The 21750-nt window shown below is 37.2% G+C and overlaps 1 protein-coding gene across 1 annotated transcript in view; it reads left to right on the forward strand.

Annotated features, from left to right (window-relative positions):
- Positions 1 to 2772: 2772 nt before the first annotated feature.
- The window catches only part of LOC113245643 (neuroligin-1), a 220343-nt gene continuing 201365 nt past the window's right edge, over positions 2773 to 21750 (forward strand). Inside the window, exons 1-2 of the mRNA XM_057306552.1 lie at positions 2773 to 3262; positions 20104 to 20916. Of these exons, the coding sequence (XP_057162535.1) occupies positions 20424 to 20916 (493 nt within the window). The 5' untranslated portion in view covers positions 2773 to 3262; positions 20104 to 20423. The remainder of the gene's footprint in view (positions 3263 to 20103; positions 20917 to 21750) is intronic.

The following is a 21750-nucleotide window of genomic DNA, read 5'->3' on the forward strand; positions in this document are numbered from 1 at the left end:
TTTTTCTCTTTCAAATAATTCCGCAATGGGTTTTTTCTGTGCATGTGAAGAGAAGTACACAGGAGTAGAGAGACTCGAAATGAGAATCTTCAACTATCTCTAAACTGCTCTCTGAAAATGTTCTAATATACTTTCCCTGGTTTCTCCACATCCTCATCATTCTTTCATATTTCTGGACTTACAAATCTTTGCCAATTTCATACCTATGATATGGTATCTCATCATTTTAGCTTGTATTTTTCTAATAACTAAGGCGTCTTTTTCAGATGTTTATGGATGTTGAAAATCTTCTTCTACCAGTTGACTCTTCATCTTGGCTCATTTTTTCCTAGCATTTTTTTAAAATCTTTATAGGTTTTTAAGAAAGCTTTATGTACTTGGATACTGATCCTTCTTTGGTTACATGAATAGCAAATATCTTCTGTCAGTCTATGCCTTGACTTTTTTGATGCACAAACATTTTTAATTTTAATATATCAAAATTAGCATTTTTCATTTATAGACTTAACTTTTTTTTTAAAGATTTTATTTATTTATTTGACAGAGAGAGACAGCCAGCGAGAGGGGGAACACAAGCAGGGGGACTGGGAGAGGAAGAAGCAGGCTCCCAGCAGAAGAACCTGATGTGGGGCTCGATCCCAGAACTCCGGGATCATGCCCTGAGCCGAAGGCAGATGCTTAACGACTGAGCCACCCAGGCGCCCCTGGACTTAACTTTTTATGTCTTAATGTTTAATAAATCCTCTATTCCCATCTACCCAAAATCACAAAGCTATTTCTCTCTAAAAGGTTTTAAGTTTTGCTCTGCCTCTTTAAGGCTCTATCCTTACCTTAAATACATATTTAGGTAGGAATTATAATTTTTTCATATGCCTAATCTATTGTTTGAGTAATTCATTTTTCCTCACTGCTCTCTCATGCCACCTGTTATTATCAAGTTCCCATAAATTCAGGGATATATTTCTGAGGTCCCTATTCTATCCCATTGGACTAATTTTATCCCTGACCCAAAGCTCATTGCCTCAGTTACTGTCATTTTCTGTTCTGTCTTAGTAGTTCCTATGGAAATTATCCATACCTTGTTCTTAATTGTATTGTATATAAAATTGTGTTGATAAGTGTGACCCTTTGCTCCCACAGACACATTTTAAGATTAACTTCTCACATTCCATGAAAAATTATAGTGGGCTTTTAATAATAATTACATTATTAATTTACAACATTGAGTCTCCCATCTAGAAACAGGTATGTTTGTTCATTTATTTTGGTTTACTCTTCAATTTTAATAGATAAATTAGCCATGAACCAAAAAAAAAATGACTGCTCAAAGTCACATGGTCAGTTAATAACAAAACCAGTAATAGAAGGACGGTCTCTTGACTCCTTAATAGCTCATACACGAAGAAGACTTAATTATTTAGTTAGTTTAAGAAAGAAGGTGGTGGAGTCCTTCCAGCCATTGCACCCACTCGTAAAAGTGAATTCAACATCTCAAATTTACTAGGTCCTTGATAATCAGGATGTAGTCAGAGGGCTTGTTAGAAATCCAGAATCTTGGGGCGCCTGGTTGGCTCAGTCATTAAGTGTCTGCTTTCGGCTTAGGGCATGATCTCAGGGTCCTGGGATCGAGCCCCACATCAGGCTCCATGCTCTGCTGGGAGCCTGCTTCTTCCTCTCCCCCTGCTTGTGTTCTCTCTCTCACTGGCTAACTCTCTCTCTGTCAAATAAATAAATAAAATCTAAAAAAAAAAAAAAAAGAAAAGAAAAGAAAAGAAATCCAGAATCTCATTCCTTCTCTTGTCCTACCAAACCAGAATCCTCCTTTTAAAAAGATTCCTGGGTCTTTGGTAAGCACAGCAAAGTTTGTGAAGTATTGCTTACCAAAATGGAATCTTGAAATTCATTGCATTGGCTTTTTCTCTAAAATGTCAAAAATGCTAGTAGTAATCTTGAGATGATTGAATTGCAAAGGGTTCAGATAAGCAACATTGAGAACTATATAATGACCCTTAGGTCTTGTTTTTTTTGACCACAGGCTCACAGCAGCCATCATCTGCTCTGCTGAATGAATATCAAAAGTCCAAAATGAGAAGAGATTGCCTAAAAAAAAATTATCCATAAACATATAACTTAAAAAAAAACCCAAAATACTAAGGCTTTTTTTTTTTTTTTTTTTTTTACCCTGAAAGCAGCATATCTCAGGTAGACTGAGGTTTCTTTGGGTATCTATAGTTATTCAGGAAACAAATACATTTGCTTTGAAATCACTAGCAGCTCCAAATTGGCGTTTTAGTTGCTAAATGCCGTTGGGGAAAACTGTTGGAAAAAAGATGGAATACTGGGGAGACGGAAGCACAGATTTGGTACTTAAAGTAAAACAAAGAAGAAAGATCAGACGATGTTTTCAAGTAGTCATATACTATTCATGTCAATCTCCGTTCAACCTTCTTCTCATTTTAACTACTATAGCAGCCAGTTATCTACTGAGCAGAGGGGGGGAAATAGGTGGAGAGAGGGGATTAAAAAAAAAAAAAAAAGTGAGATTCCCTGCAATATCACCTCAAGCCACTAGGGGTATCTTTGTACCATTTTTCATCCTGCACCGATTTGGAGTAGAAACCTATATTAGGGGAAAACCAGGGTCCTCGGCATTTTTTGCGAGCAGTGCACCCAGAATCCAAAAAGATTTTTTAAAAAGAAGAAGAAAGAAAGAAGCCACAGTTCTTTCGGCCACCTGAACAGGGCTACGAAATCGCTTTACTGGACATCAGCTCCAGGGATTCATTTTTGAGGTCAATTTCCAATCGAGATAAATCTATTGGATTAGTAGGATTATCTGATTACACCCGAAAGAAGTAACGTTGTTTGATCATTTGTATTTATTGCCTGATGGTCGGATTTACATGGAGGTGGCTTTGGGTCCCGAGAATTCTGGATCGTGGTTTCATCTGGAGAGAAAAAAGGATCAATCGACACGTTTTGGAAGTGTCCGTGGGTGAATAGAAAAAAAGGGGGGGGGGCGCAAAACTGGGGTTGCGGCTGCTTAAAGAAGAAAAATAAATAAAAAAGGAAGCACCTTCAATTCTGAAACAAGAATTACCAGTGCTCAAGATTCAAAAAAAGCGTCTAGAGGCTGATAAATACTTTGACCAATTCAGCTTGAATTTGACGGCGAAGTGTTGTAGAAACTGTCTCCTTGAATGATTGGAAGGGGACTAGGGGAGGATGAGGGGGCTCCCTCTGTGGATTTATCTTACTGAGGGTAAGTTTGGGGGTCTTTTATTGGGAGGGGGCTGCCTGGGTTTGTGTTCCGCCGCGCGGTAGGTGCTGCGGACGCGGCGCCGGTGAAATGGGGAGAGAAAAGGGGCTGTAAAGCCACCTCGCGCATCTCGGGGTGGATCGCTAGGGAGCTACCTAGATCGAGCTTAAAAACCTTATTTTGTGGCGTTGGTGGGGGAAGCCAAGCAACCCTTCGAGATCTCAACTTTGCATCGAAAACCTCTCAGTTGGGAGATCCCTCTTGGATCCAGTGCTTTCCTCCTAGTGATACTTTAAAGAGAGGTAGCAGGGATGCCTTGGAAAACCTGCATGTGCAGGGAGAGAACCCAAGTAGAAATCGCTGCTGCCTCGGCCGCGGTTTCGGCTGCTGTCTGCGCTTCTACGGGAATTTTGCGGGGGGAAGTGGCCGTTTTCGTGTTATCTTGTTCTCCTTCCCTCCCCCTTTCCCTTCCCTTTCCTCCCCTTTTCCCTTCCCTACTCCGCCTTCTGTCAGCCGAACGCTAAAGGGTTACAGGGTCACTGCATTGGATAGACACAGAAGTGGATGACTGTCCACACATGTTGTCTTGTAATTCACTTGAAAGACTTTGCATAATACAGTCCGAGATAACTTTCTTGGAGTTGTAAGAGTCCAGGAAGGCGTTGCAGCCTTTATGCCTAGGGCCCCAGCTGGCGAGGGAGCCAGGCAGTCGGCTGCATTTCTGATGCATCCCTGCCCTGGCTGCCTCACCACTCAGTGGCTTATCTTTCCAACTGAGCGGTGCGCGCGCGTTCCCAGACATTTTCTTGCAGCTGAATACAAGGAATTTTTTTTCCTTTTTATTATCTTATTTTTTTAGCTCTCAAGAAAAGCCCATCATTATTTGCAGGAGGAAAATCAATTTCAGCAGATATAATTAAAATTAATCACTCAAATGAGTAATATTAATTGACTTAGGAAACTAAAAGTTGCTTTGGAATCCAGAAAAGCATATTATTCTGAACCAATTTTGGAACACACAGAGGTTCTGAGCCAATAACCTATGAAGAACTGATTCATTTAAAATATGTATATAGATATGTTAAATAGGCTAATGAATACCGCCCACCCCTTTATACCTTTGGATACCTCAGCATTCAAATTTTAGTTGGCTCTTCCTATTTAAGGCCAATTCGTTCAATTTTAATCCTTCAGACAGCCAAATACATTAGAATAAAATGGAGACAGATAATTGTTAAAATATAAAATAATGATTTTTTACACAATTTTATCTTTTAAAGAAAAGCATCAAATATTTTTTCAGGGGTTTCTGTTTACAGATTATGATATGAATATAGATACTTTTATGGCTTTAGCATTGAAGCCTCTCCATTATGTATGAACTCATGAAAGGCAACTCTTCAATGTCATCTGAAGCACTTATCAACCCAGTACTTCTTTCAGGAATTCCAAATACATCAGACCTCCTGGTATTAAAAGGGGAGGCTTGCCAAACTTTCTTCCTGGTTTTGTGTGTGTATGTGTTTCTTAAATCTAAGTTCTGAAACAAGCCCAATGCCATTCCTTTTTTTCTATTTTAAGATGAAATAGCAAAATAGAACACTTTGTCTCCCAAGGATTCTATGGTGGAGAAGTTAAATATTTCCTGTTTATGCAGATTTTGTGTAAGCTTGTCTAAAGGTGACAAAAATAGCAAAAAATAGTTTTTGTAAGCCCAACTGTTAGTTTTAAGGAGATATCTGAGAGGCTAGATTTGCCTTTCTTTTACACAGCTCTAAGTCACGTGGTTCATGTGCAGGGTGAGCTAGAAGAATGGATGTTCTGTGTATTGGTACATTCTAGCCACTGATCTTAGCCGCACAGTCCAACAGTAGTTAACATCTTTTTTCAAAGTTTAAATTAATAAAAAAATTCGGCTAGTAAATAGCACATTAAATGATGATAGTAAATAATTAATGAAGGTGAATGGGAGGTGAGCTGGAATTTTTCTTTCTGGGCTAGTAGAGAATATAATGTTGCTGTAAGTAGATGGAGAATATGAAGCATGAGAAAGAAGGTTTCTTTAAAAGTTAATTTGTATATTTCTCAACCATTGCACTGGTGATCATGGCATTTGCCGTAGTGCTAAAGCAGAAGACTCAGCTTAAAGTGCCTTTGTCATGGCTGAACAATATTTTTCTTTGTCAGGAATCATCAATACTTTCTACTCCTTCATTTTCTTCTCTTTCATCAGTGGAAAAGAAGAAGAGTTTTAACTTTGTCTTACTCTTTGGTTTCTATACAAGCAGTTCCTGCACAAAACTTTGGTAACTTTGTAGGTAGTAGATCCAGTTTGCAAAGTCAATAATGATGGAAATAAAAGTAAAATTTCACGTCACAAGATGTTTTAAAACTGTAGCCAGTAAATGAGAGCAAGGTACCCAGTAATAGAAATGCTCTCTACTAACAGAGTAGCTCAGTTTAAGAACTACTGAAAAACCTGAGAGTTCATTTAGAAAATTAATGACATTTTGCTCTACCTTATTCAAACATGTATTTTTGGTTGTGATTATGAAAAGAAATGGTGGTCTTGAGCAGTTCTTCCAATTTTGATGAAGAATAACACAAAATGTGGTAGTTTGGGATGAAGGGATGAAAGCTCTCAATGACCCCCAGAAAATTGCAAACACAGTTCCTGACATATGTGACACGAAATAGCATTGGGTTCCCCAAAGCTTATGACTATGGAAAAACTGATGTTGCTTTCACTGGAGCTTTGTTTGACAGCTGCACCTGTCCCTGTGTTCTAACTGACCTACCATTCAGAAGTTAAGATATTTCCTGCAGTTTCCTTCTATGATTTTGAAATGATTAAATACAGTTACATGCTATTCTACATTAATCAATTGTTTGAAAAAAATTGCTATACACTCTTAATTGAAAGTAAAATGAAAAGGGCAATAGTTTTTAATGATTTGTTGAAACTTAACACATGGCATACAAAAATGCAAATTTTCCATCTCTTTTGCCCTCTTGAGATACATAAAAACAAAACAAAAGTTTCAGTTAATTTAAAATTTCAATTTTTTAATATCTCAAATTTGCAAAGTCCAGAAAACTAAAAAAAAAAAAAATATAGTAGTGAACATTCATGATGAATCTAGTGTCCTTTTTAATAACTTTTAGAAGATAATTTAAAATACTTTGAGGTAGCTAACCTGTTAATCTTGTGGGATAGCAACATTCTCAACTGTTTCTAAGAAGAGTGATTCCTTTGATTATTTTGGCTTTGTTATTAATAGAATCACATTAATGATGTTGAATATTACTATGTTGCCAAAAAAGGATATGAATTATTTTTGCCTTTAAAATTCTGCCCCCCACCCAAAAAAAATAACCCACCCGTATGGTAGTAAACCTGTGTGAGAGAGAAAGATTACCAACTCTAAGCTTAACTGAAGTAAAAGAAAACTAGTAAATCACTTCAGGCATTTGAAATTATTAGACATTAAACTTTTGGGGGGATTTTATATGAATTCGTTTTATAACAGTCAATATAATCTCTTCTGTGCCTATTTCCGTTGCATGTAAGAGAAATTCTAGTCAATGGCAAAAACGCTTTACTGCTGCCATTACTGCAGACTTTATAGATCAGAGATGTGTCAGCATGTTAGCTTTAGCAGTAATGCCTCTTTTGTGTGAAAGCTTATGGGCCTTGCAGGCAGTCTCTCATCCTGACACTCATAAAACGTTCAAGTCCCCATATTTATTATTTAATTTTCGTCCTATATATAGCAACAGAACACTTCAATATGTGAATGTGTAGCCAAAAAATGACAGGCAAGCGTGAATGGGACTAATGAGTTTTAATAATACACATATTAGGGACTGCTAAAGGAAGTTTAATTAAGAAAAACAAGTTGAGCATGAAATTCATTTTGGAACAAAAGCAAGTTAAGTTACTGCTACAGATGTAAAAATCAAAAACCACAGTGATACATCACAGGAAATAAAGTTTCCGCCTGAGACTAGACCTATTTAATGCAGTTGACATCTTAGGACCTGCCTTTAAGTTGATGAACTTGGGTTTGACTCATGAAATTGAAGAATATATACTTTTTCACTTTTCTCTGGTTTCCGTAGCATTTTAGTTTGGTATTTTAACTATGTATCCAGTCACACTTTTCTTACATAATACTAGTTCCCTTGAGACAGGCCACACAGTAACCTTTTCTTTTTCTGTAGTCTTCTTCTCTAACAGCACTCATGCCTGCACTCAGAGCTACCTGACGAAGCCCAGGCCATCCCATGGGTGTGCTCTAAGTGGTGCTTCAGTATGAGAACTCCTTCCTTATCGATTTACCTGCACCTGTAATTCTGTTTCATTTTTGACATAATTTAGAAAATCAGTAGACGTATTTATTTGTTTGCTTGCTTATTTGTTTATTCGGGAGTGCCAGTGGGGAGAGGAAGGGCAGAAGTTGGGAAGCGGATAGAATATTGGGTAAATATCTTCTTCAAGTCTGGTTTCCTTACATTTTGTCTGTATCTAAATAACACATATTCTGAAAACAGAGAAGATGTCAGGCAATGATATGAAGGTTTTATATATGTTCCTCAACAGCTTCCTTTTTTGAAACAAACATCCAATTGATGTACTTATTCTTTTATACGGGTGTGTGGCATCACTTAAACCTAACAGTACTTTTTTTCTTCATTGACACTCAGTGAATGTTGAGTCTTAGGGGAAAAAAGAGGTTAATTGTAACATTTCACAGTGAATTGAAAATTCTTGCTGCCTTAAAAAAATAGTTATGGTGGAAAATTTCATACTGTCTATGGAATACTCACTGTCCTTGGAAAATCAGCAAGGTCACCTGGGAAATCAATGAATATTGATTTGATAAAAAACTAACTTGGGATTGTCACTAGTATAAGTTTTTCCCATAGGTTAACCACTCCTCTCATGATAGAATTCACCAAGAAAGTAGTGATTATGGCATATGACACTGACCAACAGTTGTCACAATATTCACACCTAAAAATAGTACTTGAGCCATTTGATAGTTAACCATAGCACTACAAGGAATAAAGGTTCACTTCAGTAACCATTATGTTTCAAGTCAGTGCATCTGTCATTTTTAATTTAAATCTATATTACTTAGCTGTCCAAAACTTCACACACAAGTGACAGTGTTATCTATCCTTTTTCTTATGGGTAAAAAACAGTCACCAGTTTCATTACCTCTTTAACTATGCCAGTGTTTTTAATGCATATGTTACTGTGAGTATCGATAACCAAAAGTTCCCATTTTTCAGACCTGTGGTCTTCAGTAATAACTTCTGAGGAGTTGTTGAATATACAAAGGTAAAATATATTGCCCAGTGAAACGACACAGTAGTAGTAGTCTATATAACATTCATGATGGCAAAGATTTTTGTCTTGTGTTTCAAAGCTGTACCTGGCACATTACTAGGGACCAATAAATGCTTGTTAAGTGACTGAAGAGACGGTTCTAGCCTTGGACGTTAGCAACTAAATATGTAACCTCTTGCTTAATACTTGGTCTCTTCATTTTTGATTTTTTTTCTTAACATCCATCAGTTGTTATTTGAATTGATAGATACTTCGAAGTGATATGCAAAATTCCAAAGGCAGAAAGGAATATATTTAAAAGATTGAATTTTAATCAAAGACAAATAATAATTGAATACTTTGTAGTGATTTTTGTACATAGTTTTTTTTTAAATTTTGATAAATTATTTTATTAAGACTTACAAGTGTAACAAGATTATTTCTGGTTATAAGTTACCAAAATGTGCATTTGAGCTATTTTCTGCCATGAAGAAAATGTGATAGCTCAGGGAACTTTGGAAGGAGTAAAAATTAGTCAAACACAAACACTTAGAATGTAGACAATAAGACCTAAACTACAGTGAAGTTTGGTGTTTTGGTCATTCAAACACCTTTTTCATTTTTTGACACTTTATAATTTGGAACTCCCTATTCATTTTATTTAAATGGTGAACTCATTTAGCAAGTTATGTTCCATGTATATGTTAAATTCTTGTGAATATTTATTCATTGATGTTCTGTTACACAAATGGCCTGTAATTAGAGCATTGTTTTGAGTTTTGTTATATTAGTACCAATGGAAGTGTAATATGAAGGGAAAATAAAAGATGTGGATGTCTGAAGACTATTGCAAGTGTAATATTCTTTCCCCTTTGGGGTGCTGGTTGAGCTCTAAGCCAGGTCAGGAGTGACAGGAAGCCATTATCATTGTTTGGTGCCTCATGTGAAAGGAGTTGGTGGTCTTAGTCCAGTTCCTAGTAGACAGTTACTCCTTAAACAGTAGTCACTATAGTGTTTGCCAATTCCAGCAGAAGCCTGGGACTGAATGGGCACAAAGGTTTAACTACCCCCTCTCTGCTGATCATCCTCCAAGGGGTCAAGATTGACACACCCTGGCACAAGGCCCTGCTGAGAAACTTAGAGCTGCCTCTGCCAAAGTTGTAGCTATTCTCTGGCAACAAGGGATTTTTTAAAGAGAACTTTAATTAAGCAGGGCACCAGGAATGGCAATTCTCCACTCTTCCCAGGCACAGCAACTCACTAGAAACAAAAATAAGCTTAAATAGTGAATTGAGAATGTAGCACTGCTCTTAGGTTGTTCTATCTTCTCTATAAAGATAGTGGCAGCCATAATTAAGTTGCTTCTGGAAGCAATGACTTGCGACCCAAGAGTGGCCCCTTTCAGACAAAAGCATCAATTTAATATCAAGGGAAGTAATCAGCCCTACCTTACTGTCTCTCCTGAGCTCCTGAGTGATTATTCATTTTCTTCTGGGGGATCACAGGGTTGCCAATTGGTTTTAAAAATATATCCTGCAGTATTTTACATATACATTAAAACCGTTGCCCATTGCTTTTTTTTTTCTTTTTAAACATCCTGTCTTATGAACTTATGAATTCCTGTCCCTTTCACCCCCTTCACCTTCTTGTTCGTTTGGAAGTCAAGACTATTAAGTTAGACTTTAGATTTAACAATTAATATTTGGAGATTCTGAGAGTAAATTCAGAGTAAACAGAAAGTAAAACTTATTTTATACAGTTAAATATTAGATGGCTTGTTTCAGCCACCCCTGAAAACAAAACAAGAAACTTTCCAATTCTTAGCCATTCGTTGTAATGATGGCCATAGCAGAAATATTCAGATGTGAATGCAGAAGGAAATGCTGTCACTTTGATCTCTTTTCCTTTGTGTTGTCAGAAGAGCTATGGCATCTCAGAATCCCATTTTTTTCTTCTTTTTTTGCCAAACAGGAATGGAATTAGCTACCAGTCTATATGGCCATCCACGCACATCCCTGCATGATGAGGAATTTTCATTGTACTCTAATTTTTTTCTACCTCTTCTCTGTCTTACCCTCTCTTGCTGTAACTCTAATTAAGGTAATGCCTTCACAGGGATCAGATATCACAGATGGATGAAATCTGAGGGTAGGGTTAATTGATGAAAAATGATATAATAAATGAATGGGTTATTCTCGAATACTAAGGCCAACCTAATTATGTCATTATTGTGATTATAATTCTTCTCATCATACTTGGGATAAGATCTTAATTTCTAAACTGGCCCAGAAATTGCTGAACTGTCAGTCCCTTTCCAGCCTGATGCCCTACCCTGCTTTCAAATTGTTCTTATTTCTTTGTTCTTAAAAATCTCCAGGCTTCACAGCATTTGGGCTTTCTCTTGCCTCTTTCTGTCCCCTGGTCTTCACCTGCTAACTCCTACTCATCCTTCAGAACCCAGTTTACAGATTTTTTTCCCAGGAAGATCATCCACCCTAGTCCAGACTTATTAAATCTCCCCTCAGAGGGGCGCCTGGGTGTTCAGTCAGTTAAGCCTTTGACTCTTTGTTTTGGCTTGGGTCATGATCCCAGGGTCATGGGATCAAGCCCTGAGTCTGGCTGTATGCCCAGCGGGGAGTCTGCTTGGGATTCTCTTCTTTTCCCTCTTCCTCTGCCCTCCTCCTCTCTTTCTCTCAAATAAATGAATAAATCTTTAAAAAAAAATCTTCCCATGGAGCACCCTGCATTATTCTTCTTGGCAAAACATTTCTGACTAGATAATTATCTGTATGACTGATTTACATGAAGTTTGTCTTCCCCAGTGAACTTTAGTCTCCATGAGAATCAGCACTATACCTATTTTGTTTATGTCCGCCTCGCCAATGTGCCACTAAACAATGTAAGAGAATGAAGAAGGAGGCTATGTTTATAAATTACTGTGGTAGAAAGTACTACAGATTCAGTTACAAGAAAGGTAACAGGTGCTTTGAGAGTTGAGGGAAAGGAGTATTTTTGTGGCTAGAAGGATCTGGGAAGGACGTACCAATATTTGAGCCAGGCTTTGGGGATGCTGGCTAGGGTTCCTCCAGGCACACACTGCCCAAGTGAGCACTTCCTAGGGAGGAAGATCTTGGTGAACAAGTTGGGCTCATTCACTGGCTACTGCTCCCAGTGCTGTGTGCTGTCTTCCAGTAGTCTCGTTTTATCACCTAGAGAGTCTGCAACTGGGTGTAACCTTGGCAACATACTCGTGATTTTTTCTTTGCTGATGTTTAAAATATTTTGTTGGTAAAACTTTTTCTTCTATTACTGTCAAATTTTAGTTTGCCTTTTCTCCTTAACAGTCTATTCTCTGTTATTCTCTAACATCATTGGAGAAGTTCATTTAGAGTGGAAGTAGCTTAAGGAGAAAGAAAACAAATAGAACTCCTTACATTTTCTTCAGAGGAGGGGAGATTGGGATGTAACTCTGGGAAACTATTGAAGCCTACCTACCCTTTCTCTGAAAAGGAGGCTCTGGAAAAAAATTGAGAAGGGGGCAGGGCTTATCTTTAGAGTCTATTAATTCTTCAGCCTTATCTCCTTCTGTTTGTGAACTATGTTCATAAAACTGTGATCTTGTTTCATTGAAAAATGTTTCAGTGGCTTTGTGTTTCCAATCTTCCATTTAATTATCTATTACAAGGAGATAGTAATGATCTCTACTTCATGTATTTAGAGACAAATGAGATGATGCAGTTAGCTCACTGGCCTCAGTTTATGCTCAATTGGAGCTAGCCATCAATCAAGTTATTAATTAATGGTAGTCATGGCAAAATATACTTGTCACCACATTAGTTCTCAATAGCTACTTGGTGGTACGGCCATAACATGGGCCATGGCATCCCTTGAACCTCCACATGATCAAAGTCTTGAACTTTGATATTCCTATCTCAGAATAGACCTTTCATAATCCTTGGTTCTAACTATTTCTTACTTTTTCTCCTTGTACCCTACTGGCACTGCTTACCTTCCTCCCTTGATACAGTTTATCTATTCAACACCAGAATTACCATTTCTCATAACCTTTGCTCCTTGAAATTCTAACACTCTTGACTTGGTTATCCCCAGTCCTAGCTTTTTTCATTTACTCTCTGGCCTATATTATGGAATGTTGCTGGAAGAAGTCTCAATACCAAAGTGCTTGGAGATGCTCTAAATTGTGCTTATTAATTAACCCCAGCAAGCTGATCAACAGCCTTTTTATCTTCCTCCTGTTAGTGTCCTGTGGGTTTCACTTTCCACAAATGCTCAAACTGAACATATGACTTAATTGAGTTGGTCTCATTGGGGAACAAAGCAAAATGTCGTGTATCATAAAAATTCAGGACATGTTCTTTGGAGTTAGGCAGTCCTAGGCTTGTTTCTTGGGTCTCCCTTTTCCTATCTTTGTGGCCTTAAGAAAGTTATCTAACCACCTAAGTCTTCATTTTCCTCATCTCAAATAACAGTACGTGACTTGTAAATTGGTGGTGAGGGCTAAATGACATGAGACATTGTAATGTGGTTTGGACAGGGCTGAGCAAGTGTTTGGTGTTTATCAGTTTGTTGTCATTTTCACATAAATGTGGTGTTTTCACCTATATTTTAAACTGAACATTAAAGCAAAATTGTTTCTGGTTTCCTTCTCACCATTTAATTCACTAAGGTAATGGTCCCCACATTTTTGTGATTATCCCATCCTATGTTTATGATAACCAAACCAAAAAAGTATGAAATATATACATACAACTCCTGCATAAATATCTCTATCATCAGATTGCAAATCACACACAAAAATAGACATTAAAAAATGAAAAAGATAAGATCAGTATTTTTAGTATCTTTTCAATCTTGATGTCTTCATTCCATCATTCACTAATATCCCAAGACATAGAGATTCTACGAGCACAGTTCACAGCTAATGAAATGGATATAATCTGTATTTCAAGTTAGTTTCTTGATGTTTTGAAAATTTTTGTTGTTATTATATATAGTTAGATAGCCATGGTTTTGAGTCTTTCAGTGTAGCTAAAGAACGTGTATTAGAAGTAGAAGTTTCATATCTGCTTGTTTCTTGTTCTTATGATTGTATTAGTAGTATTTCCTTTAACATATATTTATCTTGTGAGAAGAATTTAATTCAGTAATCCTTTTTGTGAGTGTTACTGTAATTACAGCATGATAAAAAATGTATAAATGTACTTATCCAATGATGTTACCAGTGAAGTTCACTCTAATATATCACTATATGTTGGAAAGAAACAGTAACAACAAAACCTCTGCTGGCAAACCCACCATGTTATGGGCTGTTGACCTTCCCAAGAACATCTCAAGGGCTATATGCATCACACAACCATGTGGAGACACTGGTATTTAAACCATATATTCATATTAGCACAGCTTCATTTCTTTCTCTTTAAGCTTTATATAAAAAATTATGATACGTAGTTCCACGGTTTACTTTCCTTCTCTCATCTGGCCATCTCATGGTAGGGTATGCAGATAGTGCTTTGGAGATCCCTGTTCCACAGCAGTGCCAGATTAATTTTCTTGTGAATAAATTTGATAATATTCTTCCCCTGCTAGGAATATTTAATGGCTTTTTATCATCCTGTGAATAAAATCCAAACTCTTTAGCCTTTTAATAAAGGGCTTGCTTGATTTGGCTGTAACCTGCCTTTCCAGTCTCATTCAGTACTGAACCTCATTTACTCTGTGTTCTGGCCAAACTAAACCATGCCCTCCTCAAACGTCGCTTCTTTCCATGCTGTGGTAGGTCAGGTTTCCAGGGGGAAAAACAAAACCAAACAAAAAGACTCTGAGATGGACGTTTACCTGCAGGAAGTTTATTGGGGCATGTCACTGGGAAAAACACCTGGGAGGGAGTGAGGGAATCACAGTCAGCTCCTCCCCCTGCTCCTTTCCCTAGGAGCTTCAGGGCCAGGGTGGCCCCTCGGAGTTGGTCTACATTGAGGCAAGAAGGCCAGGCCTTACACTGGTGTGGACAAGTCATCTGGATGTGAGCCATTCTCACGGAGATTGAGCACTACAATACCCACTATATAACTTTCCCGTGTTTCTAGAATGTGCCCTCTGCCTGGGGTCTCTTCCATGACCGCCAATGTTTGTTCAAATCTCTTTCCTAATCTACTAACTGGAGGTAGACCTGTTTAAGGTCTAACAATATTTTGTAAGGTTGCATTCATTTGTTTATTCATTGTATTTTTAAGTACTTACTATGTGAATTAGTTACACATTAGTTACTTTAAGTGTTCAGTTAACAAAGGGACTCATGGGACTCAAATAGTTTATACTCCTTGGACAGCTTTGTTACAGGCAAATAGTACAAGAGAGCAACAGCAGAAGGATGTGCATCAAATGAGGTCTGGACATCTCAGACCCAGGCTTCTTCGTTTTCCCATGGCTAGGTCACACAAGATACTCCTTGAATCCAAGTCTTGAACTGCCTCCAGTATGCAGGTGAAACATCTTGGTATAGGAATCCCAAAATCTGCTGGTGGTCAGATTACGCTGGTCACATAAGCACAGTTACATGGGTGGCCTTAGCCATTGAGATCACTGCACTCCACTGAATCCAGTTATTATTAAATGCAATAATTGTTAAATTATTGTTAGTAAATCCAATTCTTAAAACCAATGATTATTATTAGGCACTGGTGGCAGGCTGATGATATATTCTGACCTCAAAATGACTCATAGATCCATAGGTATAAAATACTATTTATTTTTAGTTAGTACAGCCAATCTTCATTATTCCTAGATCTGTATTTCCAAATTTGTCTACTCACTAAAATTTATTTGTAACCCCAAAGTCAATACTCATAGTGTTTTTGCAGTCATCCACGGATATGAGCAGAATAGCGAAAACTTTGCGTTGCCCTACGAACATGTTTCCAGCTGAGGCTCTACAAGGGAGATATTCTGCCTCCTTGTTTCAGCTCTCATACCGAGATAACAGAGGACAGAAATGGTGGAGGGAGTGCTGAATAGTGCAAGAACCACCAGCTCTGGGGCCAGATGGAGGGGCTTTAAATCCCAACTCTGGCATCTGTTAGTGGGGTGGTCTCAGACAAGTCACTTAACACTTTTGAACCTTGTTTCCTCTTTTGTAAAATAAAGAAAATAGAGTCTACTAGGATGAATTGTTTGTAGGGTTTAAGATTATAATTTACAACTCTGTGAATAGTTTATAACTATTTAATTTGTAATGGAGATTATAATTTATAACTATGTGAATAATTTATAACTATTTCCCTAGCAGCAATGGATCCATGTTCCCTAATTTGGTGTTTGCAGTGATTTTATAGAACGTAACTATGGTAAATAACAACAATCAATTGTATAGTACTGGACAAGCTCCACACCATGCTGGTGATGAATCCTATCAGCTGAGGCTTGCCTGCACTATGTAAGGATTGTCAGTTAGATTTTATGATGGATATGAAGTATTATTTAAAAAACAACAAACACAAAAGCCCTGCCTTTGCATAAGAAATTCAGTAGTGTGTGTGTAGTGGGGGGGGGGGGGGGCATGCTGGGTTCAACAATAAAACCAATAAAAACAAAAACAAAGTAGAAAATAAATAGATAATATTTTTTTAAAAGACATGTAATAGACTATGTCAAGTTATAAGTCAGAAACTTCTTGTTGGTTCCCACCTCCCCACTCATCATGTATTTGTTGAACGCATGTCACATTCCAACCTGCATTAGAGACATTTTTTTTTAAATGTGACTTATTCCTTTAAAATATTGTAACTACTTAGGAACAAAAACTCAATTGTACTCTCATAATATTTAGCACAATAGCTTATATATTGTAGATACCCAATAAATGTTTGTGGAGTGAATAGAAGATTGGATGAATGTGCCACCCACTGTGATTATCTAATGTTCCAGAAAGTTCTCTCTACTCTCTCCAGCATCATCTCTTTGATCTGGGTTACTCAGGAACAAAAAAGTTCCAGCTATTATGATGAATTAATTCAAGTGGAATAATAAACTACCATCTATATACCTTTAAAAGTATTATTTATTTTTTATTTTATTTTTCTCAATGGGACCACACATGCTTCAACCCAAAGGGAGAAATTTTTTGAACTAGCATCTGTACTAGCTGTAATGTCTGACAGAGCTAGTCCTGTATGATTTGATAGGCTCATCTACTTGTCCGGTCTGCTGAATAAGGCTTTCTGATTGTGTTATTTTAATGTATTTATTATAAAATATTTCAAACACATGGAAAAATACAGAGAATTGCATAACAAAGGTATAGGGGCGTGTGTGTGTGTGTGTGTGTGTGTGTGTGTGTGTCACCTAACACTGTCAAATCTTAGATTTATAAAACTTGCTGTAGTTAATTAATTGTGCTCTTTTAAGTCCTCACCACAGGTTATCAAACTTAGTGCCAATTAATTACCAATTAATTAATTACTAACATCAATTAATTAACTGCTAGAGTAATTTCATACACTTTCCTCCTTACCCGGGGATGACAAATATTCTGTTACTACATATTTATGAGATATGTGAATAATATATAGCTTCATTTTGCATATTTTATGTTTTATTTAAATAACATTTTACTGTCTCTGATCTGCAACTTGCTTTGTTTAAAACTTTTGAGATTTATCTAAGTTGACATATTTAAGTCTGGGTCCTTTATTTCCACTGATGTATAGAATTCTAATTTGTGAATATATCATAATTCATTTATCAATATCTATTAATGGACATTTAAGCTATTATGAAGTTGGAATTTTTTGTTACCCATTATTATTTTAGTATAATCTTGTGTAAACACATATGAACAACTAATCACTGTGTTTGATGTAAAATAAAAAGGTTAAACATGTAAAGTAAGAAAAGTAACAAAATAAAATCTAAACTTCCAGTAAGAACAAGGTAATCCATTTAAACTTCTGTTTCTATGAAATTGTCAGAGTATTTTCCTAGACTGTGTCCTTCCAAAGGAACATAAAACACTTTTACAATTCAATTTTAAGTGCACAAGGATCAATTTTTTAAAAAGTGCTAATTGTGAAGTTAGAGACTGTTATCAGGTGCAGCGATCAAGAGGACAGCTTTTAAAATCAGATGCCAGTGGGCTCCGGGATATGCTATTGATTCTCCGAGAGACCCTGGACAGGGTGTTTAACCTCTTCAAGTCTCAGTTCCTCTGAGTAAAAAGGGAATAACTGTTGAACCCATGTTACAGGGTTACTGTAAATGAGATGTAAATGCATAAAAGCTAAGGGTTTGGCATACAGTAAGAAAGCACCAATAAATAGGAAAAAATCCTGCCAACAAATTTGAGAGGCTTTATATTTAGACATATATATAATATATATGAAGACTTATATATAGACTGACTTACATATATATTTAAAATTTCATTAATTTAAACAAACCATATTTTTACATTAGACTTGGACAGCTGTTATTATTATAACAAAAACTGGAAATCTTTGGGGTCAATACTATAATTCACCATACAGGTAAACCTATGTAAAATGGGACATTTTTGTAAGACCAGAAGTGAAATGTTATTAGAATTTGAAAATTCACCATGGCATACAGAATTCTAATCCTTCACTACTTCTATTAAAGTATCACATCAGTGGGAAACAGGAGCCCCTTTCTTTTTTAACATGGTTAAGGAATTGTGAGTACAAAAAGGAGCATTATTTTGTTAATAATGAAACAAGTACTTTTTATTATTAATAAGATACCGAGTCTATAAAGAGGGAACTTTTGGCGATCACTGTATGATCACTGTATGTGGAAATAGGGCTGAATGAAAAATGGTGATGAAGGTGCCACCACAGGTGCTCTATTTTGGGTGTCATCCTGGTGCTTTTTAACTACAAATGGTGATTGGGAAAGGTGCAGTCATGCTGTGGCCCACCGCGATTCTGCACAAGAGTAAGCATAGTCTACTCTTAACAGAAACGGGTTTGTGCAGCTAAATCTCCAATACTTGTTGGAGTTCCAGGACAGGAATGGGATGGGCCTAAGCCTGTTTTTTGTATGTTAACGAACTTTCACAAGAAAGGTGTATGAATTAACACAGTGGGAAGTATTCTTGAAGAAAGACATTTATTGCCTTATGGCCTTCTGTGATGGATTGTTCAGAGCTAAAGGAACCCCAGGCCTGAACCAAATCTCGCGCTGCCCCATATAATTTGTACAATCTCCTTTTCAACAACACCAAGTCAGGGCAGCCTCACTGCCAGACCAGCACTTCTTCAGGAATCTTCTCATAATAGGACAGGGTAGAACCATCTGTAATACAAATCAACACTGTTACTTTCAAAGTAAGCACTTTAAAAGGTTGCTTGAACAAGAAAAGGTGAATTTGCCGAGTTGTATGCTATCTTGGAGTTAAAGTAAGACTACACCCTGAATTACATTGCACTGAGTGTTACATTTTATTCTGATGCATTTTAAGAACTGGGGTAACAGTGGGTTGAACTGGGTAAACAGTGTTAGATGTTCTATTAGTGTTAATATGCAAGATGCTGTGATTAGGTATGATTATTTTGTAAAACTACTGCACTCTATTTTTTATTGTTCCTTTGATCTTTAGCAGGTAGTGAAAACAAAATTTGTAACTTAAAATATGTTGTCTTTGATGCAGAAATTAATTTTCATGTTGCAAATTTACTGAGTTCTAAAATGTTATAGCTGGATGGTGAAAAAGAAAAACCTTAATCCGCAAAAAATGATGCCACTTTCTGTTTTTCAAATTTTGTCTAAAGCCATTTTATCTTTTAAAGTCTTGAATCTTAATTTAAGGTAAGAGACCTATGCCCAATGACTTGCTGCAAACGTTTGAGAAACAGCAAGGAGGTTGAACTTATAAGGTAGTTGCACTTAAATGATAACAGTTGAACTAGGATTAGTTTTCTTCTATATAGCATAGGATTGGGGACTACTTCTTTGTTGGTTTGCTTTTTAAATATATATGTGTGTGTGTGTGTGTGTGTGTGTGTGTGTGTGTGTGTGTGTGTGTATCTCCACTCTTACAGTTTGTTTACATTCCACTAATTCCCTACCAGTGATTTTCGAAAGGCTTTCTGCTATGTAATTCTAATTTTTAGTATGTGTGCTGATTAATTCTGTGGTTCCTTGACGTGACTGAAGACTATCAATAAAGGGGCAATTTCACATATAACCTTCAGTATTTTAAAAAATGGTGTACTGTGAAATGCTCCTGAAACCGTGTATTTTGACAAGGTCTGCTTCCACTTAAACATGTATAAAGTCAGCAGGCAAGTTTCTCGATAATCTAATAATCAGTTATTTCACCTGTCATCTCACATCAAGCCACAATTTTCCTATAGTAGTATTTAACCTACCTGACTCTAGCCACTGTTTATGTATTTCTGTAGCTTGTAAAACATCTAGTTATCGCTCTGTCTATTTTAGCTTGTTCGTTCTAATGATTTATTTTCATTTTCTTTAGGATGCAGACCTGCCGCTAACTGGATTTGATTTGTAAGAGGGAAATCTACAGTCAATGGCCACTCTTGTCACGTCGCTATTATGGAAAACAGAATGGTCAATAGGATATGGTCTGATAAATAGTGATGATTGAAGATGCTACTTCAATCCATGTGAAATCGATGGGAGATACTGGCTGCATAAAGAGCTTTCTGAGCTTTTCTTGACAAGCTTGCCTTGAAGAAGTCGGAGGTGTATTCTACCATTATACGGTCTTTCTCAAGCGGATACAAATACCTTTGCCTCACTGTAACCAGACAACTACACAACTAATGTGGGACCATGGCACTGCCCAGATGCATGTGGCCAAATTATGTTTGGAGAGCAGGAATGGCATGCTTGGTACACAGGGGATTGGGTGCCTCATTGACTCTCTGCGTGTTGGGATGTTTACTTCAGGCCGCCCATGTGCTTTCACAAAAATTGGATGATGCAGACCCCCTGGTAACTACCAACTTCGGCAAGATAAGAGGGATCAAGAAAGAACTCAATAATGAAATTTTGGGGCCTGTAATTCAATTTCTTGGGGTTCCTTATGCAGCCCCACCCACAGGGGAACATCGTTTTCAGCCTCCAGAACCACCATCTCCCTGGTCAGATATCAGGAATGCGACCCAGTTCGCTCCCGTGTGTCCCCAGAACATCATCGATGGCAGATTGCCGGAAGTCATGCTTCCTGTGTGGTTTACTAATAACTTGGATGTGGTTTCATCATATGTACAAGATCAGAGTGAAGATTGCCTATATTTAAACATATACGTTCCAACTGAGGATGGTGAGTTTTCTGCAGGAAAAGCAGGGAGATAAATTTATATTTTCTTTTCTATTCTAAGTTCTAACAATATTAATTCATGTGTACTGGTAGCATGCATGGCTTTTCCTGTTGGCATGTAGACATATTTTACATGCTTGCATGCTGCTCTTTTTGTTTATGTGTGTTAGTGTATCTGTTCTTATTTTTTTCCTGTGCCTACTCATTTTCTTTCCTCCACAGCACGTATATTTAGGTAGAAATGGGTTCCTAATTTCCATTTCCTACCGAATGACTTCTGAGAAGATGCATCAACATGTCTCCATTGCATGTGCAGGCTCAACGAATTGGGGATCTTTCGCACTCAGTAAATGCAGGAGCATATTAAGTTAGATAGTGGTGTTGCATGTTCCGGCGGTCTGTGATGGAGCGCCATGTTATTTTCTAGTCTTCTATTCATTTTTCAGTAAAAAGAATATCCAAGGAATGTGCCAGAAAACCCGGCAAGAAAATATGTAGAAAAGGAGGTATGTATAAAAGTGGAAATAAAAAATGGGGGAAAAAGCTTGCAGAGGAAGAAGATATTCTCCCTAAGGATGATTTGCTGATGCTGGGAAGTAAATGGTTAGGTGATTTTGGAATTTAATGAAGCCTGTGAAGGAATAGAAAGATGATCAAAGAGAGCTGTAGCTGAGTAGATAATATTGACAATACTCATTGGTGGTGCCTTGTGTTCTGGTGCTGGTAGCATCAATAGGAATTGAATCTCTGCTCTGACTTTGTGTTTAAAGGGAAAGATATTTAGGCTATGACGTTGCCTGCAAGGAACCCAAATGATGCCGTCTTGCCAACTGGTTG

This window comes from Ursus arctos, unplaced genomic scaffold, assembly GCF_023065955.2.
Source record: "Ursus arctos isolate Adak ecotype North America unplaced genomic scaffold, UrsArc2.0 scaffold_4, whole genome shotgun sequence".
NCBI lineage: Eukaryota > Metazoa > Chordata > Mammalia > Carnivora > Ursidae > Ursus > Ursus arctos.